This window comes from Vidua macroura, chromosome 9 (assembly GCF_024509145.1).
Source record: "Vidua macroura isolate BioBank_ID:100142 chromosome 9, ASM2450914v1, whole genome shotgun sequence".
NCBI lineage: Eukaryota > Metazoa > Chordata > Aves > Passeriformes > Viduidae > Vidua > Vidua macroura.
This window is the reverse complement of record NC_071579.1, coordinates 6,443,200-6,463,084: the sequence shown is the minus strand read 5'-3', so window position 1 is coordinate 6,463,084 and position 19,885 is coordinate 6,443,200. Positions and strand designations below refer to the sequence as shown.

The 19,885-nt window shown below is 42.6% G+C and overlaps 1 protein-coding gene across 3 annotated transcripts in view; it reads right to left on the bottom strand.

The window, feature by feature from the left end:
• The window catches only part of BRINP3 (BMP/retinoic acid inducible neural specific 3), a 199,303-nt gene extending 179,983 nt beyond the window's left edge, over nucleotides 1-19,320 (bottom strand). Inside the window, exons 1-2 of one of the 3 annotated variants that reach the window (XM_053985680.1) lie at nucleotides 19,154-19,320; nucleotides 1,573-1,858 (exon numbers count right to left, since the gene is read on the bottom strand). In XM_053985680.1, the coding sequence (XP_053841655.1) occupies nucleotides 1,573-1,808 (236 nt within the window). In that variant the 5' untranslated portion in view covers nucleotides 1,809-1,858; nucleotides 19,154-19,320. Of the gene's footprint in view, nucleotides 1-1,572; nucleotides 1,859-15,869; nucleotides 15,951-19,153 lie in introns of those variants that run through there. The other 2 variants (XM_053985681.1, XM_053985683.1) reach the window with 2 other exon arrangements.
• Between the last annotated feature and the right edge of the window lie 565 nt (nucleotides 19,321-19,885).

Here is a 19,885-nt window from a genome sequence, read left to right as displayed (position 1 = left end):
GTTTTAGCAAGATAATTTTGGTTCAGTTTTGACTAATACAGAATAATGGGAATAAAATATGCTGCCTCAGTCTCTGCATTATTGGCTTTACGTTATTGGTCCTGACAGCTGGCTTTTAAAATGCAGTAAATATTGGGCAATGCTGTTCTGTTAAGACAAGCCACTTCATCAAGCATATTTCCAAATCACACTTTATTTTCAAAATGTGTTTAATTTCTCTGTGTATCGCAAAGGAGCCCACTGCAAAATTGACCTGCAACAGAGTGCCCTCTACTGCATGTATTTGGGAAAGGACAATAAAGTAAATTCCTTAAAAAGAAAATCTTTACATGCTGAAGCCAGCATTTTTGTCACAGGCTACTGGTCACTGAATTAAATATAATATCCATATAAGCATATATCACTCTTACCTTCTTCTAAAGGACAAGGGAATAATAGCCCAAAATAGATATGACATTTGCACAATCTCTTCTGCTTTTCAGTGAATTCAGTGTGTGTCTTCCCATACCAATATGGTCTGTGTTTGTAGGATGGACACTTATTAGGGGAGCTAAAAATCTGCCCTGTATTGCCTTGCTGCCCCACTTGCTTTTGGCTGTTGGAAGGAATCCATCACAATTTGAAGTAAAAAATTCTCTTTGCTTATAGATTTATTTTCTCAGCCTTTAATCTCTCCTGGTCTCTCATTTGTCCTTCTGTCTATTTGCCATTAGGTCACTCATATTAGACTGAGCTCCACTTTTCTTGCCCATGTCCTTGATAATATTGGATGCTACTGAGTTACACCCATTGCATATGATTGAGAAGATATTTCACCAGTGCTCTCTCAAAGTAGTAGAGACTCACAGGTTACAAACATATCATTGAAGCAATTCCACAGCAAAGCCCAAATTCTCAAGCAGACCTATACTTTTGAAGTTTTCCCGTTTTTTTTTTTTTTTCTTTTCTTTGGGCCAGCATAATGCTGAGATTTGTGATGGACCAAACACCTTCAATCTCTGTTAAAATTCACAGTGGCTCTTATCACTTGATTCCTCAGGGAAGAGAGCACCCCTTTTCAAAGCAATGGCAAAGACAAACATTAAATGGCATAAACCAACATTAAACATTTTTGAGTCACTTTTGAAATGCCTTCCTTTGTACCATGAAGTCTGTTCTGTCAGCAGTATATGCAGAGCCACAATTTCATTCTTAAAACCTCAGCTTAAGTCTTGATGAGCCACACAGAAAGCAATTGATGCATGATCAAAGGTGATCCCGCTGCAACCAAAGGGGATGTTTGAATCCCTAGCACATTTTTAACCACATCACTAGGACAGAGTAAAGGTAGGTAGTAAACAACAAAGTTTTTCAGAGCAACATAATCAATTATCAAAAGTTCTTCAAACAAAACATAAACAACACAAGTAGCATTTCCATAACACACAGTGTCCTTGCATATATTTCAGCAATGAATTTGGTGTCTATGGATTTTTTCCCACAACTGAACCTTTCCCTTAAAGGAAACCCTTATTGATAATTTACAACTTCTAAGGATGGTATCTCTGTAATTGCTTTCCCTTTGCTTCATACCTGTAAATCTTGTATCTTGTGCTAAATCCCTGTCGACTTCTGTCCACAAAATCTGTGTATTCCTGTGAGCGATGGAAGGGTCCCTTATCAGAGAGGAGCCAGTCGAAGGGGCTTGTGGCATGCTGATCCGAGACAGCAGCAACTGCTAAAACCCAGCAATGAAGACTCAGTGCTATCCACTCCCATAGAGCCATCAGAGAGAACAATTCAGCACCAGCACTGCATCGCCATATCATGCTTCCACTGGGGACTTAGAGCCTTCATTCTCTTAGCTTTCCCTCAACACCTAGACAAAATACACAGTCAATTAGATAAGCACACACTAGGCATCCCTTGGAAGTAGAAACAAGTTTCCTTTCTTTCAGCTTAAAGAGATAGTGGCCTCTACTTTATTATATTTTACATTAGCATAAACCCCACTAGGCTAGTTAACAGTGGAGTGTTTCAGTACTTCAAATGCTGTGAAACTAATGTCTTCATTAACATCATCAGCGATAATATTTACTGTTGAAGGGAAACCTTCACAAATCATCAGGGGAGGGATTGTTGGGGTTTTTGTCCCATTCATGCTAGTCATTAATGAAAAATATGCAACATCAGATTCTTGTCTGTTAGCAGCAGTACAAAATCATTCAGCAATGTCTGTACCTAAGCTCACAGTTCACACATTGGACAGAAAACAGGTGAGATTCAGAAGACCCAGGCTGCTTTCTCTTTTAATGTCCTTGGGAAAATTGCATTGTGGTTTGCCTTCACTGCAAAGTGTAGTTAACAGAGCCACGTTCCTCTGTCCAAACCAGCATCACTGGACAGAGGAACTGCTGTGATCAAGGGCTCTGGAGCTGCCCACAGTGATGAGTTCAAGTGACTTACACCAACTCCAGATGCTGAAATTTTGGGCAGCATTTTACTTTCAGTCCAAATTGCTCCAACTCAGTGGATCAGCCTAGAAACACTTTTTAAATGGTGCCTAAACAATTTTTTTTGTGTGTCCTATCACAGATCGAGTATTGATTGCATCATGTAGGAGCTCAGTGAAGACAAGCCACAGTTTCCCTCTATACCTCAGACCCATACTTGTGGAATGGGCTAATGTTTCTAAAATCCTGCAGAGATTTCATTAAAACATCTATGCAAGATCTAAACATTAAAAAGATTAAAACATCTATGCAAGATCTATGCATGAGGTTTTCAGGGATTACAAAGGTCATATAGATTCCTAAATATATAGAAGCAATCAGTTCCAGTTTTCAGTCTAAGTTGAAACAGCACAGAATGAATTAAAATACATGAATGTGAGAGCTTTAATTTTTCTAGATGATGACTTTACAGGGAATAAAATGCTGGATTCACATTCACTCAAATCAGCACTCATCATGACATTTTTACCTTTGCTATGGTTTTTGGAACTTGGTGGGAAACTCTTCCTTCCCATCAGTAATTTGGTCTGCAAGTGAACCCTAAAAGATGGATATTTCCAACAGAACAGTCCTGCAACTGAACACTCAGCACCCCCATCCATTATAATGAAAATTGTGTCACTGAATAAATATGCTCTGTGCATATATGTGAGATATTAATATTTTCAAGAGTCTGCAGGAAGCTGACTGCCTCCAGGAGAGCACAGAGGTTCTTGTGAACCAACAGGAATTTACAGCCTAAGAATATAATAATCTGTCTATACAACCAGATAAATACTCCAGCTTTATGTGGTGTAATTGTTTGTAACATGATTTGGACATGATTCTGCAAACAATAAATGTATAAAGAAAGACCCTGCTCGTATTTCATGCTGAGCATGTTACACTGAATTGTAATCATAAACAGTTACAGCCATGCAGTTGTTTCTGACCATAAAACACAGATTGCATTAATTTTATAAATCCTTTTGAAATTAAATTCCAGGAGTCTACAACACAGACCTCTCAAAGTTTTATTTATGGTCCCAAGCCATCACTTCCATGCAAAATGAGTCTGCATATTGAAGTTTGAGTATCATCTGCCTAGACTGGTGGTGTTTTTTTTTTTTCCTTCGCAGGTTGAAATTCATGTATTTGAGGTTACACCACTGCATAACCTTCCTCCCACTCTGTGAGAAAGTCTGCACAGATTTGATGCAAATCTGCAGTGCAATAGATTGCTCTACTGCCCATAAAAACCATGATGATCATTTGGTTGCCATTTCCTCCTAAAAATAGATCAGTATAAATGAAGAAAACATTCCAGTCACTTTCAGACAGGCCAGACCAGCCTTTGCATCACAACAGAGTGAAAATCCACAGATGTTTTTGTCTCTTCTTATCATTAATCAGGGAAAAATATATTGCACAGCATATTCATTCCCTTCCATCATCCTTAGCATAGACAGGGAAGATGCTGGGCATACTTTTTTGACATTTTGTGAAGATACAGAAAGTGAGTGTCATGAGAATTTCAATTTTCATACCTACTGCTGTATAAAAATTTCTAACTTTTCTATTGAAAAATTCACATACTTGATTAAATGAGAAGAGATAGGAGTTTACTTTTACAGTTATTTATTAACACTAAAGTGTTTCAGGCTGTTAAACTGGAATGATGGCTAATTTAGTCCCTTTTGAATTCAAAATGATAATATTAGGATTGGAAAATGAGTCACTGTGTATATGGAGCATCTTCCTAAAACCAGACTAAACAAGTACTTGGAAAGCAATAGTGGAAGAGCCAGGAGTTTATTTTTGGCTTAATGCTGCACTTCATGGTGTGTCATAAATTAACCACTGGCAAAACACTTGCAGAAAACCTGCATGGGTAGAGAAGAAAATGATCCTGTTTTAAAGATCTCCTTGTTTTGAAGATCTATGGAGGTATATTCCAAAGGAGCATAAATATACAGGAGAGAAATACGGAGAGAAAAATCGTGTGTGCTTTTGTAACTGGTATTTATGCACTTGTGTCTGTTGTTCAGTCATTGTAAAATCATTCTGCATTGCATTAATCCTCATAACACCCCTGAGAAGGAGACTTTAACAAACAAGGAACAGAAGCCTGAAAAAATGACTGCTAAGGGAGAGGTTAATCTGTTAGAGGGATCTAAATGTGTGTTTCCTACTACAAGATAATTTAGAAAATTCTAGCCAAAGGATTTTTGCAAAGCTTACAGCATCAGAAATATCTTAAAATTTTGAATATTCAAATTCTCTAATTAATCCAAATGCCCTGAAAAAAATTTCTAAAGACTGTTACAGGCATATGGAACATACGAAGTTTGCAGTTACAAAGCCATCATAGAACTCCAGGGAAGAACAATCTGTATTAAATTTGTGGTAGATAAAGGGTAGGCCATGGCAAATAAAACACCTGTTAAGTAACAGAGCTGGTACATTTTCAAGTAGAGAAGACATTATACAGAGAGCAAATAATGCAATATTTATTCTGTGATAGAAACTGTCAACAGCAGTCTCTTTGAAGTGCTGGCTTAAAGGACAATTCTTAGGTATAGATGCTCTGCACATTTATTTTCTGTTATCCCTGTGGTTTCACCTACCTACCACTTGTAAATTCTACTAAGCTTTTGGTCCTTCTTCTAAATTCTGAGGTTAAGGTGAGTTCAAGAAGCAAAACAGGCTAAATTCTTCTTTGTTAGAAATCTATGTCTCCTCACTGGCATTAGTGCAGCAGGAATTTGACTCAGCATCTTCTGGGAATACCACAACTAAGTCCTAATTCTCTTGAACATGTAAAGGTTCTGGAGACTGGCAAAATCCATGTATTTACATCGTGTGAGGATGTAGAGCTGGCAAGTGCAATGCAAACATTTTGGCCACTGGGATAAATTTCATCAAGCTTCAGCTGTGAGAACAGGACATCTGTGGTCATTTTGTTGTCATCATATTGTAGGGCAAGCCCCACCAAATTCAGTCTTTCTTTTTCAGGTTTTTTTTTTTTTTAAGATTAAAATTGTATATAATTATATATACAATTTTATGAACTTACTAAGACACTAAGCTAAAATAGTGGAGATTGAAGTGTCTGCTTGATTTGTAGGTTAAGTTTTCTTGCTTACAGAACATTAATTAATGAACCATGTATACTAAGATACACAGAATAATATAGAGCCAGCCCAGATGTGGGCACATCAATGCTCAAGAAAAGAAAAAATCAGTAAGTTTAAATCCTTTCTAAAATGGAAATTGTGGAAAAAATTTCTCAGGGGAAAAAAAAATAGTAATCTATTGTTACCCCAGTGCATGTAACCTTTTATTTCCCAAGAGGTGAGAGTGAAATATAATACATATGTGTTAATTTACAGTAGAGATATAGCTACTAAATTGGTCATTACTGATTCACTAGTGGAGCAGCCTTTTATGTAAGAGTCAATAAAGTTGATGTTAGGCATCACCAGTTACTTTTTTGGACCACATCTACCTGCAGTTCTCAAGGATCAAAATAAAATAGTTGTATAAATGTATGGACATTTTTTATAAGATCAGATTTGGGTTTTTTTTAAAATATTTCTCTCTACCCTGGAATCTGAGACATGTATCTGAGACCTTGGTCTGAGATCCCACAGAGATCCCCTTCTCTCAGTGGAAATGCAGAAGACCAGGGTCTCTCTGAAGCCCTTTGGTTTTTATGTTCACTTGAGCTCCAAGAAAATGCTGATATATCCCAGCTCTCCATGGAAAATTGAGAATCCTCTGTGACAAAGTGGGATTCTCCTGGCTGTAACTTCCCATGATGATGAAATAAAAATTTAAGACTGTTTTTCTCTGATATGTCCTTTCAAAGGAAAGTAAAAAATAACTTTCTATAACATTTAGAAAATTAACATATCTAAGATGGTGCTTTTTTATGCAAAACACAAAGCTTGACTTTCCTTGAACTAATCAAAATATTAGATACTACTTATATATCCTTTAAAAATAAACAAACAAAGAAAAAATATTATAACAGATGGAGGGTAATACATTCAATTCTGTTTGTAGGCAGCTGGATTTCAGCAAGGTCATAATTTTACCATTTATGAAGGTTTTGGTACTCTATCCCTCCATTACTTACAAACCTTAGGGATTTCAAAGTTACTGCTTTTGATCAAGTGCAATACCTGGTGTAGCAGAGTACTCTTCATATTTCTTTTAGATTGCACATCATGGAAAACAGGAATGGAGCAAACCTTTTGTTTTCTAGGTATTACACAAAATTCTCAGGAATGCTACAACTTTGAATCAATGGCAAGAAGCAACATTTTATTTACTGCAGCTGGATGGGAAACAGTGAAGCTCAGAGAAGCCAAGATAAGTCCAGACCATTTTTTTTTTCAAAGATATTTTGACACAGAAAAATGGAAAGACATTTTGCATAAAGAGTAAAGCAATAGTCTGTGTCTCAGAGATTGCTCTTATCTGCTGTAAGTCCTTGGGTTTATCACTTCATGTGTCTCTGCTTTCACTTCCCTGTCTGAAGTCTGATGATCACATTGCCCACCTTTGCAAAGCACCACAGGACCTACTGTGTTATCATCAGAGATTCTTATTCTTTTTTCAAGAAGCCATTTTTCTCATGTTAATAGTTTTAAGTGAATGAGACCCGAGGAGGCACCTGTCCCTGGAATTCTCACACAGCCCAGTGTAAATGAAACAGCCCTGAAACTGATGGTGTGCTGTGGGAGAAAAGAGCAGAAAGTGCTGCCATCAGTATCAGCCAGAGAGGAGAGCAAAAAGTATCTCAGTTGTGCTCTGCTCTGGGCTTAGCCACCACACAGGTTCTGTTGTCCAAAGGAAGGTACTCAAATCCACAGAAAAAACATCTCCCAAGCTGAATTTCCTGAAGGACAGCAAAAGGATTTGTGAACTGAGGTGGGCTGCTTGGTCCTGTGGTCATAGTCAGCTGTTGGACAGAGATGGGCTCTGTTTGAAGTCCCCCCAGATGTCTGGGGCAGGAGCAAGAGACCCAGAACAAAGAAAGAGAGCAGGCTTTTGGGGCATTGGAGTCACTGAATCACAGAGTCACAGTGCTTTGGGTTGGAAGGGATCTCAAAGCTCAGCTCCTTCCAATGCCAAGTGGCCCAGGTTGCTCAGAAGGACCAGGGTAGAAGATGGTGAGGCCTCCCTGCCATCAGATCTGACCCCCTGAGCTGCAGGGGACAGCGTGTGACACTACAGAAAAATTAGAAGTCACCTAGGTAGACAAGTCATATTTGTCAACATGGTTTTCTAGAGGGAGATTGAATTAGCTTGTTCTCTGGTGTTCATTCTGAGCTACAATCATCTGGAAAAAAATCTGAAAGGAGAAATTAAATCTATGTCTAACAAGCTTAGGAGAGTTTTACATTCCAAGCTTAAGAATAAGTCTTCATATCAGTTCCTGGTAGCAGTTTTTACTTCAGGCACCCTAAATCAGCATGTTTCCTTTATTCAAACAGAGCTTCATCCACTGCCAGATTTTAGCTTTCTTCTCCCCTCTCAAGGACAAGATCCCTGTAACTATGTCCCCAACAGCTGAAATAAAGAACAAATAAGATGTCTGATTTTCTTCTTCTTTTTTTTAAACAATCCTGCTATTTTTTTCCTCTTCCCTGCCTTCAGAGAAAAGGAGAAAACATAAAATGCATCCACGGAAAGAGAGAATTTATGTCAGCCCAACCCCTGCAGCTGCTCGGGTCTGTCCGGAATGTGAGGGCTGGTTGCTGAGTGTTACAGCCCTTGTCCACAGAGCATGACTTGGTATTTGCTCTGTCCCTGCAGAATTTCACTCCTGCAAGTGCCTGTGAGCCTTCAGCTGATGTCCCCATGTGCTTTCTGTCACTTCCCAGTGCAGCAAGTGGCAGCCTCTTCAGCCCATGAAGTATCTGCGGGCTGTCAGGCGTACCGAGGAAATTGCTTCAGTGTCTGATATTTGTAAAAGACCTGATTTTTTTCCTTTGCTGCCCAAATCATGATGTATAAATTCCCTCAGGCACTGTTTAAATCTGTTAATCTAAGTTCATCCTCCTGTGCAAATGGATCCTTATGTGGTTTAGCTGATGATGTAAAGCAGCAACCCCAAAATGCCATTGCAGTCTTTCTGCCTTAATGAGTGAATCTGTTTCTACAAGGAGATTGTTGAGGGGAAGATATTACCTGTCAAGGCTCTGAGAGCACAAAAAGGCCTCAATAGCCTTGACCAGCCTTATCTGGGTCCTCCACCCACCTCGGGCTGACCAGGGGCTCCTCGACCTCCAGTCCCAGCTTGTGTGGAGCTGGTGGGATTGTGTAGGTGAATAACTAAAAGGGAGAAATCATTGAGCCGCAGAATGATTTGAGTTGGAAGGAGCCTTAAAGACCATCCAGTGCCACCCCTGCCATGGGCAGGGACACCTTCCACTAGCCCAGGCTGCTCCAAGCCCCATCCAACCTGGCCCTGGACACTGCCAGGGATCCAGGAGCAGCCACAGCTTCTCTGGGCACCCTTTGCCACCCTCACAGGGAAGAATTTCTTCTCAATGTCCAATCTAAATCCTAAATCTACTCTCTTTCAGTTTAAAGCCATTCTCCATTTTCCTTTTACTACGTGATCTTGTAAAATCCACTCAAGTCCTCCTTGTGTCCCGGTCCCTCATCTTTAAATGGGGGCTAGCACCTAAATTCTTGATAGACAACAGGTACCAGTCACACAAGGAGCTAAAATGAAGCTGATTTCTGGAAGCCCTGGGTTTCTGACCAACACCCAGGATGCCAAGAAGACACAGAAAACCCGCTGCTTCAAGCTTGAAGTCTGCTCCAGGCTGGATGACTGCACTTTTGCAATCATAAAAGTCTGAAAGGGGTTGAAGTCTGAAGGGATGAAACCTTAATCTTTGCAAGTCCACAAGCGCACGCGGACTATCCTATGTGCAAAATCTCTCTGCATGAAAACTCTGCGTGACATTCCAGTCTTAAGTCACTCTTCCATTATACCAGTTATGCTAAATATTCTCCCAAATTGTCCAAAAATTTTTGGATAAAGCATCTGATGGTAGGAAAAGTTTTAGAAGGGAAATAGAACAAGCTCTCTTGGAATAAGTTTGGGAGCGGCTCTACAGAAAAGTAACAGCTTTGGGAGAGGTTCTGGTCCAGCATTTCCTCAGGCATAGACTGACATGAATTGCTGTGACATACAATTTTGCATACTGGAGCTTTCAAGTTTGAAGAAAATCCCAACAGGAGACATATACTTAGAAGCCTTCATTCCAGTTTGGATGTTTTTTTTTAAACTGAATGCTTAACTTCTAATCATCCAGCATTATCCACTCCGATAATCTCGTCGGGTGTGTTTTAATGGTAATTGAGCTGGTTCTCAGGATCTGAGACTACCCCCTGAAATTAAGTAATAAATGATCATTGAAAATCATGGCATACAAGTTCCAGCAGCGTTTCTCCTTTTCACTCATAACTCTTAGTCCCCAGACAAGTTTTCTGACCAAATTTGACAGCTAAGTGTCAGTAGGATACAAAGAGACTGAGACACATGTAAATTAGCTGTATCCAGTGAACCATTCTGGAGTAACAAACAGCCCTTTCCTCTTTTGATCCATCCTTGTACTAGTTTTTAAACCCAGGGCTCTTACAGCTGCAACTATCTAGAACAGGAGGAAGCAGCTATTTACACACTGTACACTAAAGCTTTGCTTCCAGAGGCTTTCAAGCCTGAGGACAAATCCAAACATAACTGATTAGTAGTACAGAAGGGCTAAAATGGGATGGAGTGGGAGGAAACTTTGCTCACCAACATATTGTTGAACTGAAGAAGATTCAGGTTACAGAGAGGAAGTAGAGTACTTGGAGCTGAGTTACCTGAGTACATCTTTGTGCTCTACATGCCTTGCCAACTCTCTTAACCTTCTTTAATGACAGTTTCTATTACGAAGCCTAAACAATCAATGCTTATAGAATGCTTTCAAATTATTGGATGGCAAAAATGTTATAAAATAAAAAGGAAGTTGATTTTTCCACAAACAGAGTGGCTGACTATTTTTGTTGCTGCTTAAAATTTCTGTTCCTGGAGATTTTACAAGAAATGCTCAGCAAAAGGATGGAGAGGAAAGGATTTGTCAGTCTCAGGCAAAAATAAAAGTTTATTTGAAGTTATTGGAGTGGTAATACTGTTAGCACAATAATGAAGGGAAAAAATAATGGTGTAAAGCTGTTCTCTGGACTTAAGAGGAGAGCCAAAATAGCAGTGTACTGTACTGATTGCAATGGGGACATATTTACAAAATCCAGCCTAGTTCCATGTACTTCCATCCCCTCAGATATCACCTGACCTAATCCACAAATAATGTGGTTGGAGGTTCTTTTATTTCTGAGAATGGTTTTCTCAGTTTAGAGGCTCTGACTCAGGCATGGGACAGAGCCCTCTAATTTTAGCTAAGGCTGTATCTGGTCAAGGATTTACACTCTTCTTGATTTTATTCTCCATGTAAAAATTAGTAGTTACAACTCAGACCAGTAGTTAAGAATAACATCCATAAAGATCTAATGGCATGAAATTTTTCTTTCAATGCACTTCTCTGGATGCCTTGCAAGAAGAATGGATTATTTTATATACTTTTTTTCTTAACAGTGATATCTAATAGAGTGATAATGTATTTATTTTGCACTTTTATTATGTCTATCAGATAAAAATGCTCCAGATCTCACAGCATATTTTACAGCTGATTTCACAGATGGCATACGTGGTGTTCAGCTGATATAAATGGATGGTTAAAACTCCTTTCAGGTTCCTCATCTTCAACCTATTCATTCTAACAGGAAAAAACAAGAAACTTACACCACTTGTTGTGCCAGCTCCCAAGGCAGGAGTCGTAAAAGCTTCAAGGGACCATTTTTCTAGAGCTGATCCTGCTCAAAACTGTTGCAGGATTTTTCCACAGTCCCTTTGCTGCAGCATTCCAAGCCTGTAGCCAGTGCATGGGCAGTAGCCAGATCCTCTTAAATGTTCATGTTACAGCTATTAATTTTTTATAGCAAGAGTAGGGACTTTATGGCTGACTGAGCAAAGATTCAAGCTCCAGCAAACCAGTCTGTGGCTAATTGCAGCTCAAGATGGATAAAGCTTGATTGTACAAGTAATAATTATGTTACGTGTACTGGGCAGCCTGCTATCTCACATAAATCTAGCACCAAAGCTGCCTTGGAAGACTTGATTTTTGACAAGATTAGAAGAAATTGCAAAATTAGAGAGAGAAAAAAAATCTGTCTGCTAAAAGATGTCTTTCTTATGAACATCATGCTACAAGGAGTGGAAGTCTGAGTTTGCATCAGGAATTGCAATCTCTCTACTGTTTTAATTTAAATATGACCCAGTCTGAAACTGCCTCAGTACAAAATTGTCACTCTTTCTTGTTGTAGCGCATAGAAAAACATTCTTATTTAGTAGAAATTTGTTAAGCTAATTTCAGTAGTACCTATGAGAGACACATGTCTGTTTACAAGGAATTACAGATCACTGCAGTCTCTCTGAGTATGAGGATCATCAGTTTTCTTTATTTTTTCCAGAAAGACAGAGAAAATATTCTAGATTTTGCCTGGACAAGACAAGCAAGCATAAAGAAGTTAAGCTGGTTTATAAATAAGAGTATTTTTTTTTAAAAAAAGGTACTACCATGTCTTCAACTAATGTGAATCAATCTAATAAACTCAAGCTAACAGAGAGCTTAAAGGGTACTTAGGTAGTTACTAAAGCTTTTACTTTTTAAGCCAATGAGTCAGATTCACATCCCAGAGGAGCAGTGACTTAAAAAGAGAACATCACCAACTAATGGCTCTCTGTGAAATAAATCCACAGTCTCCAGAGACTGGCAGCAGGATGAGTCTTGACCTGCATAGACAGTGCTAATTTACCTAAACAAGCATCTTCCTTAGAAATGTTGGTACAGACCTAAAGGAATAAGGGCATTAATCCAAGAAATGCTGAGCAGCTATGCGTTCTGGAGAAAAAGAGATGGGTATCATCTCTGCCCTAATCTACAGCAGTTTTAACCTTTAGGGCGGCACGTTAAGTACAAATCATATAGAATTATTCAATATTAAAATTGTTGTAACATATATGTGCTCTCTCTGTCCAACAAGTTGTTAATGAATAGGGATCAATAATGTTTTAGGTGAAATAAAAATATACACTTGGGCTGCCACCTCCATCCTTGATACTGTTTTTCAGCATTCAGTGTTTTTCACCAGTGATGGTAACCTCCTCAGAAACAGATTTCAAATAAAGGAAAAAAAGAAAATACTAAGAAGTAACATTTATAATGGATTTTTAATAATCCAATTTGATTCCAGTGTGGTCATCCATGTTCAGCTAACCAGGTGTTTTTGTTATTTCCAGTAGATTTATAAGTGCTGAAAGAGCTAAATTAGCCCTACAAAATCCTCAGGAGTCATGAATAACATGTGATTAAGGGTATAGAGCAGTGCTCTGACTCCCCAGATTTACATCCTTTACTTCCCAATGTTTAATGAGTGCCTTACAAACCACTTTTCTCATTAATCAGTGCTGGTGGATGTGGCAATGAAGGTGTTACTGCAAATCAGCAGAATTTTTCCCCATTAATGTAACTGTTATAATAAAGGTATCTGACACACGAGCCTTACGCTCTTACCTCATTATAAGAGGAACCACTACAGTTTAATAGTGTTAATTTAGCTAACAATATATATTGCTCGGTCAATCTTCTTCTGAAGGTGGAACAAAATCTGTGGCCTTTGTGAGAGGCTCATTAGTTAAAGTTGAAAAGCTCTAAGGTGGCAGAGTGTCCTTCCCTCTCCTCAGCGCCTTTTTTTGTGGCACACAGAGCAGGTGAAAACTTTCAGTGGGAGATAGGAAACAGACTGAGCTAAATAATCATTCCCATGGTCTGAGCCAAGGCAAAAAGGTGATTATACAGACCATGGGTGTAGAGGGATGTGTAGTGCATATCATGCATATTTATATCTATGTATAAACCATATTTGTGTAGGCACACAAATACTCTGGTACATATTAACTGGTAACTTCAAAGCTAGAAGACCAAATTTATTCACACTACAGTTTTCAGCAGGGTGATGACCCCAGTCACAAGGTGCTGATTACCTGCAGCTCAGTGGGGCTTCTTCAGCTTCATACAGAAAAATGTGGATTTATCAATGATGAAAAATACTGAGGCCTAGACCAAGTCACAAATTCTTAGTTCTTTAGTATTTTAATGCTATTTACCTCAAGAGGTGCAGAGCCTCCCACTGCTCAGTACACAGCATGTAACTTCATGATGCTCACTTTTTTCCCTTCTAAATCTGAAGTTAATTTGGGTTCCAAAATATTGGTTTGGAAATCGATTTTGTTTTTATTGAAGTTAATAGGGATTGTCCAAGATCAGGCCCTCACTGAACACACATATATTGAGCAAAAGGAAAACAATGATATGAAGAGTAGTTGGAATTTGAGTATGTAGTTGGAAATTTATTTTTTAAATATATTTTCTTATGCTGATATGGGATGAGATCAGGAAGAAGTTGGATTACTTCCCCATGAAATGAGTGGCTGTAGTCTGCTACCTGCAACTCTAGTGGCTTCAGTGCAACCTTTCTCAAAGAGCACTTGGGCTCTGTTTGTCAAAGTGTATTTCTGCTGATTTTGCTCCCATATGAGACTACTTGTGTTTCAGGAGAGTAAAAAAAATGTCTACTTCTGGTTTTGAGGAGAGGTGAAGCTTGGGAGGATTAAGAAAGAGCTGCACTAGGTATGCCTGAGAGCTAGAAAATAATGTTTCCAGAAACTATCACCTAATACCTTCCACCACTCTTTTTCTTCTAAGGAAAACTTAGGTAAGTAGTTTGATCATCCAATTTTCCATTTAGGTTTTCAAAAACTGCTGAAGAAGCAAGCTTGCTGGTAAAAAGATCTTCCTTTTGTTTTCAGCGGCTGTTACATCTCAAGCAAGAAATGACTTAGACTGATCACAATCAGACATGATTTTGAATTAATACAAATGAAGGAAAAATATTTAAGTCCCATTGTCTGGGACTGAGAGGAGTGACAAGTCACTGCTCTATGTGACTAAAAAGTAAATTTTTGGACACGTTGGTGTAAACAATGAATTGACTTCTGTAATTAATTCTTCACAAAGGCATTCAGAGAGTAGTAGAAAAAATAGGAAAGGATAAGATGGGAGGATTGCATCACTTGAAGATTCTCAAGTTGTTTTGTTGGCTTGTTGTTCACATGCTGCCTTCTGCACTGAGCACTGTAAAAACATTCAGCTGCTTGTTTTCATGTTTCTTAGTTATCGTTTTCACTCACAGCGTTTCAGCATTTCATGAAGAAGCACCCCAAACACGACTCCAGTGAACTCAGCATCTGTTGGGGAGGTTTGCTCTCACTGGAGGTGGATCAGCTTACAGAAAATATCACAGATCTTTTTTTTATTCCTCCCCTGCTTAAATTATACACATCTTAGAGAGAAAAATGCTTGGAGGCAAGAATTTGTAGGTAGTTTCTGGATGGAACTCTGCTGATTAGCACTGCAACAGCATCTGAGACCAAGGGTCTGTTGCTATGCTTAGATACAGAGAAGAACAGATCCAGTGAAATGTTCCTATTCCCAAAGCTGGTCTTGTGGTAAAGCTGATAGAGCACCTATTTAAAATGAGTAACTCCTTGTAGGGATGGAGTTGAGCAATGACAGCAGTCTGTGAACTCTGATATCTAAACAGATTGCTCCTCTGAAGTTATTTCTTATATCCTGTAAATGTTAGCAGGGCCACTCTAGCTTTATCTCTGTACACTTAATGTGTCAGAGTCACTCATCGCTGAACATACAGACTCTGTAAGGTTCTGACTTCACTTCTTTTTACAGCATTCTTTTGTGATGTTGTATTTAATAAACATGGGTTTTTTTCTAGGAATGAAGTTATTTTTGGTTTTTTCCTGACAGACTTGCTTGTCAGATATGTCTCTGAATTGCTCTCTACATTTTCTCAAAATCAGGTCTATCTCACTCTAGCCTTCATTTCGTATGGATCCATAACTGATTTTGCTGCTACAACAGAACAGCCTTCTCTTATCACATACATTACATTTTTCTGCCAGTCATGAATTCACTTTACTTCACATGCATTCACTTGCTTAATCTCTACATGAAATCATTACAACTCGAAGCTGACCTAGTCTTTCAAAACGGCTCCCGAACAGTAAATCATGCCACATTCCACTTTCTTCCCACTCTGTGCTACACAATTTATCACTAAATGAAAGCTACACGGCAAATGCACTTGAATCCGGCAGTGAATCACACTATAGACCGTTGGTAACAAAGCCCTTACCTTTTAAAATGCATGATGGTCTCTAAGTCTCTAAGAGATCGTAGCCCAAGGAGCAGGTCCGCCTCGCGATGTGCGGTGACAGTTTACACCCTATTTTCTTCACCTCCCTTCTTACAGCATGCTACATCTAGTTCACGCTGCTGTCTCCAGGATTGGCTGGTGCATCTCAGAGGCGCACACAGGACTCCTGCCTGGAGCACCCTGCAGCCCTGCGTTAACCCTTTGCGGTGAAGCCTCTGCTCCCGCTGCGGGCGGCCCCGCCGAGCCCGCACGGGCTGGCGGCTGCGGGGCACGCACCGCTCCCTGGAGGGGGGTGTTTTCTCTTTCCCCCACCAAACGAGCTGCCCTCGGCTGCCGAGGATGGGGAGAGGTTGGGGAGGGGCGAGCCGGGGGTCCCGCGGCCGGGACAGGCGCTGCCGCCCGGCTGCCGGTGCTCGCTCCGCCCGGAGCCGGAGCAGCCCCTCCTGCTGCCGGGGAGGGCGGCGTGTTCCCCCCGACCTCCGCCTTGTCACCGGCCCTTCCCGGCCCTTCCCCCGGGACCTGCCCCGAGGACACACAGAGGAGCGGGGCAGATTAAGCCCGGGAGGCTGAGAAGGCAGGCTGGACGCTGACACGCATCCTTAAAGGTGTTCCCTCTGCCAGAGCCACCTCCCTGGATGTCCGTCTGCCACCGGCAGTATGGGAAATTGGGAAATTAACTCCCGGCCAAAAGGGAGTCCCAAATCCACGCAGCCTCAGGGGAGATGGAGGTAATCCTTGGCAGTGAAGCCAGACACGGGCAAGCAGGGAGCCTGGACATCTAAATACAGGGAAGAGAGATGTTTGGGAGCATTCTCTCAGGAATGGGCCGCGGGGCTCGGGAGGTATTTCCACACCGCCAATGTATTGTACAAAAAGCAAAGGGACCAACTACGGCAAAGCAAAAGCTGCCCGGCTGCTGCCCATTATTCCTCTGTTTTTTTCTGAGTCATTCAGCCCCGTGTGAGAAGGAGGCATCCCTGGGCTGGGGGTGCGGAATGCTGGAAATCAAGGGTAGTGGGAATCTTCTCTATTTATCACGCCTGACTCTCGCTTGTTGCAATCGCCCATTAAGCCCACGTTACTCGCATTGATTTATTTGGGACTGTATGCAAAGGGGTTGATGTGCATCCCCTCGCCTTCCACTGAGTATAGAAATGCCACCCGGTCCAACCTGTGTCACTTTTGCCGCCCAGACACCGTTTTACTGCCATCCGTCATAGTGCCTGTGAGCTAACAACTCCACTGCCCTCATCCTGTGTCTTACCGTCTCCCATCCCCGTCAGCAGAGGGAAAATCGAGTGTTCTTAAACCCGGGAAATATTCTGCTGATGGGCACATAAATCTCTTCTGCAGAGCAGTATCATTTAAGCAGCACGGCAAGGCGATGCTCGCTGTCTGAGCTATTCCCACTATAACATAAATCCCACAGGACTTGCTGGTTTGTTTTGGGGTTTTTTTTTCTTTACTAAGGGTTTAGGGGGTGGGGAGTGGAAAGATTAAAATCAGGTAGAGGTTTTGAAACGCACTCCCTACCTAGGGAGGGTGGGGGCTATGACTGCACGGAAACTTTCCTGAGCAGCCTGGTGCAGGTGGATCCCGGCAGCAGCAGCGCCAGAGGCGGGGAATTCAGGGGAAATGTCTGGGATTTGGTTAATCACCTCAGTCTCACGGAAAGGTCCGGGGCAGGAGGGGGGGGGGGGGGGGGTGGGCAGAGGGGCAAGTCAGAGGGAATGGGAAAACTTGCTGGAGTCTCCGGGGAGGGACGCTGAGCTGGAAGGAGACAAGTAGGTATGGGGGCTTCGAGCTGGTGGGAGAAAAGAGGAGCTGGAGGAAGGGTGGATTTTGGATCCCATGCTTGAAGAGCTTTCTCACTACTCCTTTCCAGAGCAATCTGGCGGCCGAGGGGGGAGGTAGTAGGGCGGGGAGAGGGAGGGTGGAGGGAAGAACACGGGGGGAGCACACTCTGGCATTGAATTGGTCTTTCCCGTCTTCTGCATGCCACCAGGCAATAAATTCGGATCTTGTTATTTCTCCCTGACATCTCTACCTGCCTGCAAGCCTTTAGCACTTTCCTGGTGATCTCTGCAGGTACTGCTTTGGAGACATGATCGCGCACACACAGACACACACACACACACACACTTATCCTGCACCCAAATGACAAAGTTACACGGAGCCCAGTCAGAGAAAGAATGTTTCCTCCCTGCCTTCTGCTGTTGACCGTGGGAGGACCTCTGCCGCTAATTAGAGACACTGAAATCCTGGAAGTATCAACCACAAATAGCACTCTGAAGGCACTTGTCCTTTTTTTAAACGTAACGTGTTTATTTCCCTTGGTTCTTCCCTCTTTTTTTTTTTTTTTTTCAAATAAGCCCCTGCTTGTTTCAAGAGCCCAACCTCTACCATTTACCTCTACCTCAGGTGCATGTATAGGTTGGCGTACGTTTTCCAGCGCTCCTCAGGAGCCAATTTTTGGCCAGCGAAAAATGCAGGTATGCCCGAAAATAGTGCTAAATAAAATCAGGTGCGGTGGGATTGACAAGTGAGGAAAGGGCGAGGAGAGAGCGGCGGCAGCGGCTGGACAGAAGCCCTGGCAGCAGCAGGACAGAAGCCCCGGCCGCTGACCCCGCTGCTGCCCCGCACCCCCGGCCCCCCCAGCCTGGCCACCGCCACCTCCCAGCGCATGCGACGGGACCTGAGGTCTGGAAATCCTTTCCTGTCCCTTCTGGAGAATACTTCCCCACCCCCAGTCCTGTGCAAGTTCTTCAGGGGATGGGGAAGACCAATGAACTTTTGCACTTGATGTCCCCCCGCAGGTTCCCAGACATTCCTCAGGCACGCTCCCGGCTGCCTCAGCCGGCAGCAATCCTGCTCTTCCCCCGGCACGGGGAGAAACACTGAGCCCTTCCAGCGTCCACGAGAGCCGCTCCGTCTGCGAGGGTTAAACCGGGGAATGGAGCAGGCACCATGCCTGATGGAAACATGAATAAAATGTGATGAATAAGCAGTGGAACGGTGGCTCTGGAAGCGGTGCTGCGGTGCGCGCTGCAATCAGCGCCGAGCGCCGTGGCTGGGAATGAACGTGGGCAGAAAACTGGCGTTTCCTAATTCCTTCGAGTTTAGAAAGTGAAGCCAGCCCGTTGGGGAACAAGGGGAAGAAAAACTTTTTTTCAATTTATCTTTTCTTTTTATTTTTCCCTGTTGTTTTTAGTGTCCTTCCTGTTGGAAGCACGCCACCTGAACGCGAAATCAAACCTACTCACCGGGTGAAATTGCAGGAGGCGAAGCGGCTGTGAATGAAACGCATCCCGGCTCCAAGCATATAGTCCATGATCTGCGGCTTCAAGCTAGAGGAAGGCTGAGCAGGGTGGGGGGACTTTGGGAACCAGCAGCGGTTCTGTGTGTGTGACAACCCATTTACACCGTGCGTGCCTGTCTGTGTGTGTGTGTAGGGCAGAGAGAGTCTCCAAACCCGAAAGGGGGGAAAGAGGGAGGGGAGAAGGAGGAGGAGAGAGAGAAGCAAACCCGAATAGCAAGAGGAGTTGCGAAGAGGGATGGGATTCGCTGGGGTAGATGTGGGTTTTTTTGGTGGTGATGGAAGCGATTCTCGAGGAAAGAATAACAAATTGTGGGATCTCAGCCGCAGGCAGGAGGAGAGGGGCTTTGCCCACGCAGGTGGAACACAGACAAGACCGCACCGAGGAGCGGGAGGCCGGAGCCAGACGGGAGGGTCAGAGAGCGCCGGGGGCTCATCCCGGCAGCCGCGGCCGGGGGGGGGGAAGACGCTCCCCTCGGGGCGGGGGCGAGCGGAGGAGGGGGAGCGGGGAGTCGAGACAGAGGTGGGGGGAGCGCTGGGGCCCGGGGGCAGCTCCGTAGCCGGGGCACGGCGGGGACAGGGCTCGGCACGGGGGGAGCTCCCGGGGACCGGGGCACGGCGGGGACAGGGCTCGGCACGGGGGCAGCTCCCGGGGACCGGGGCACGGCGGGGACAGGGC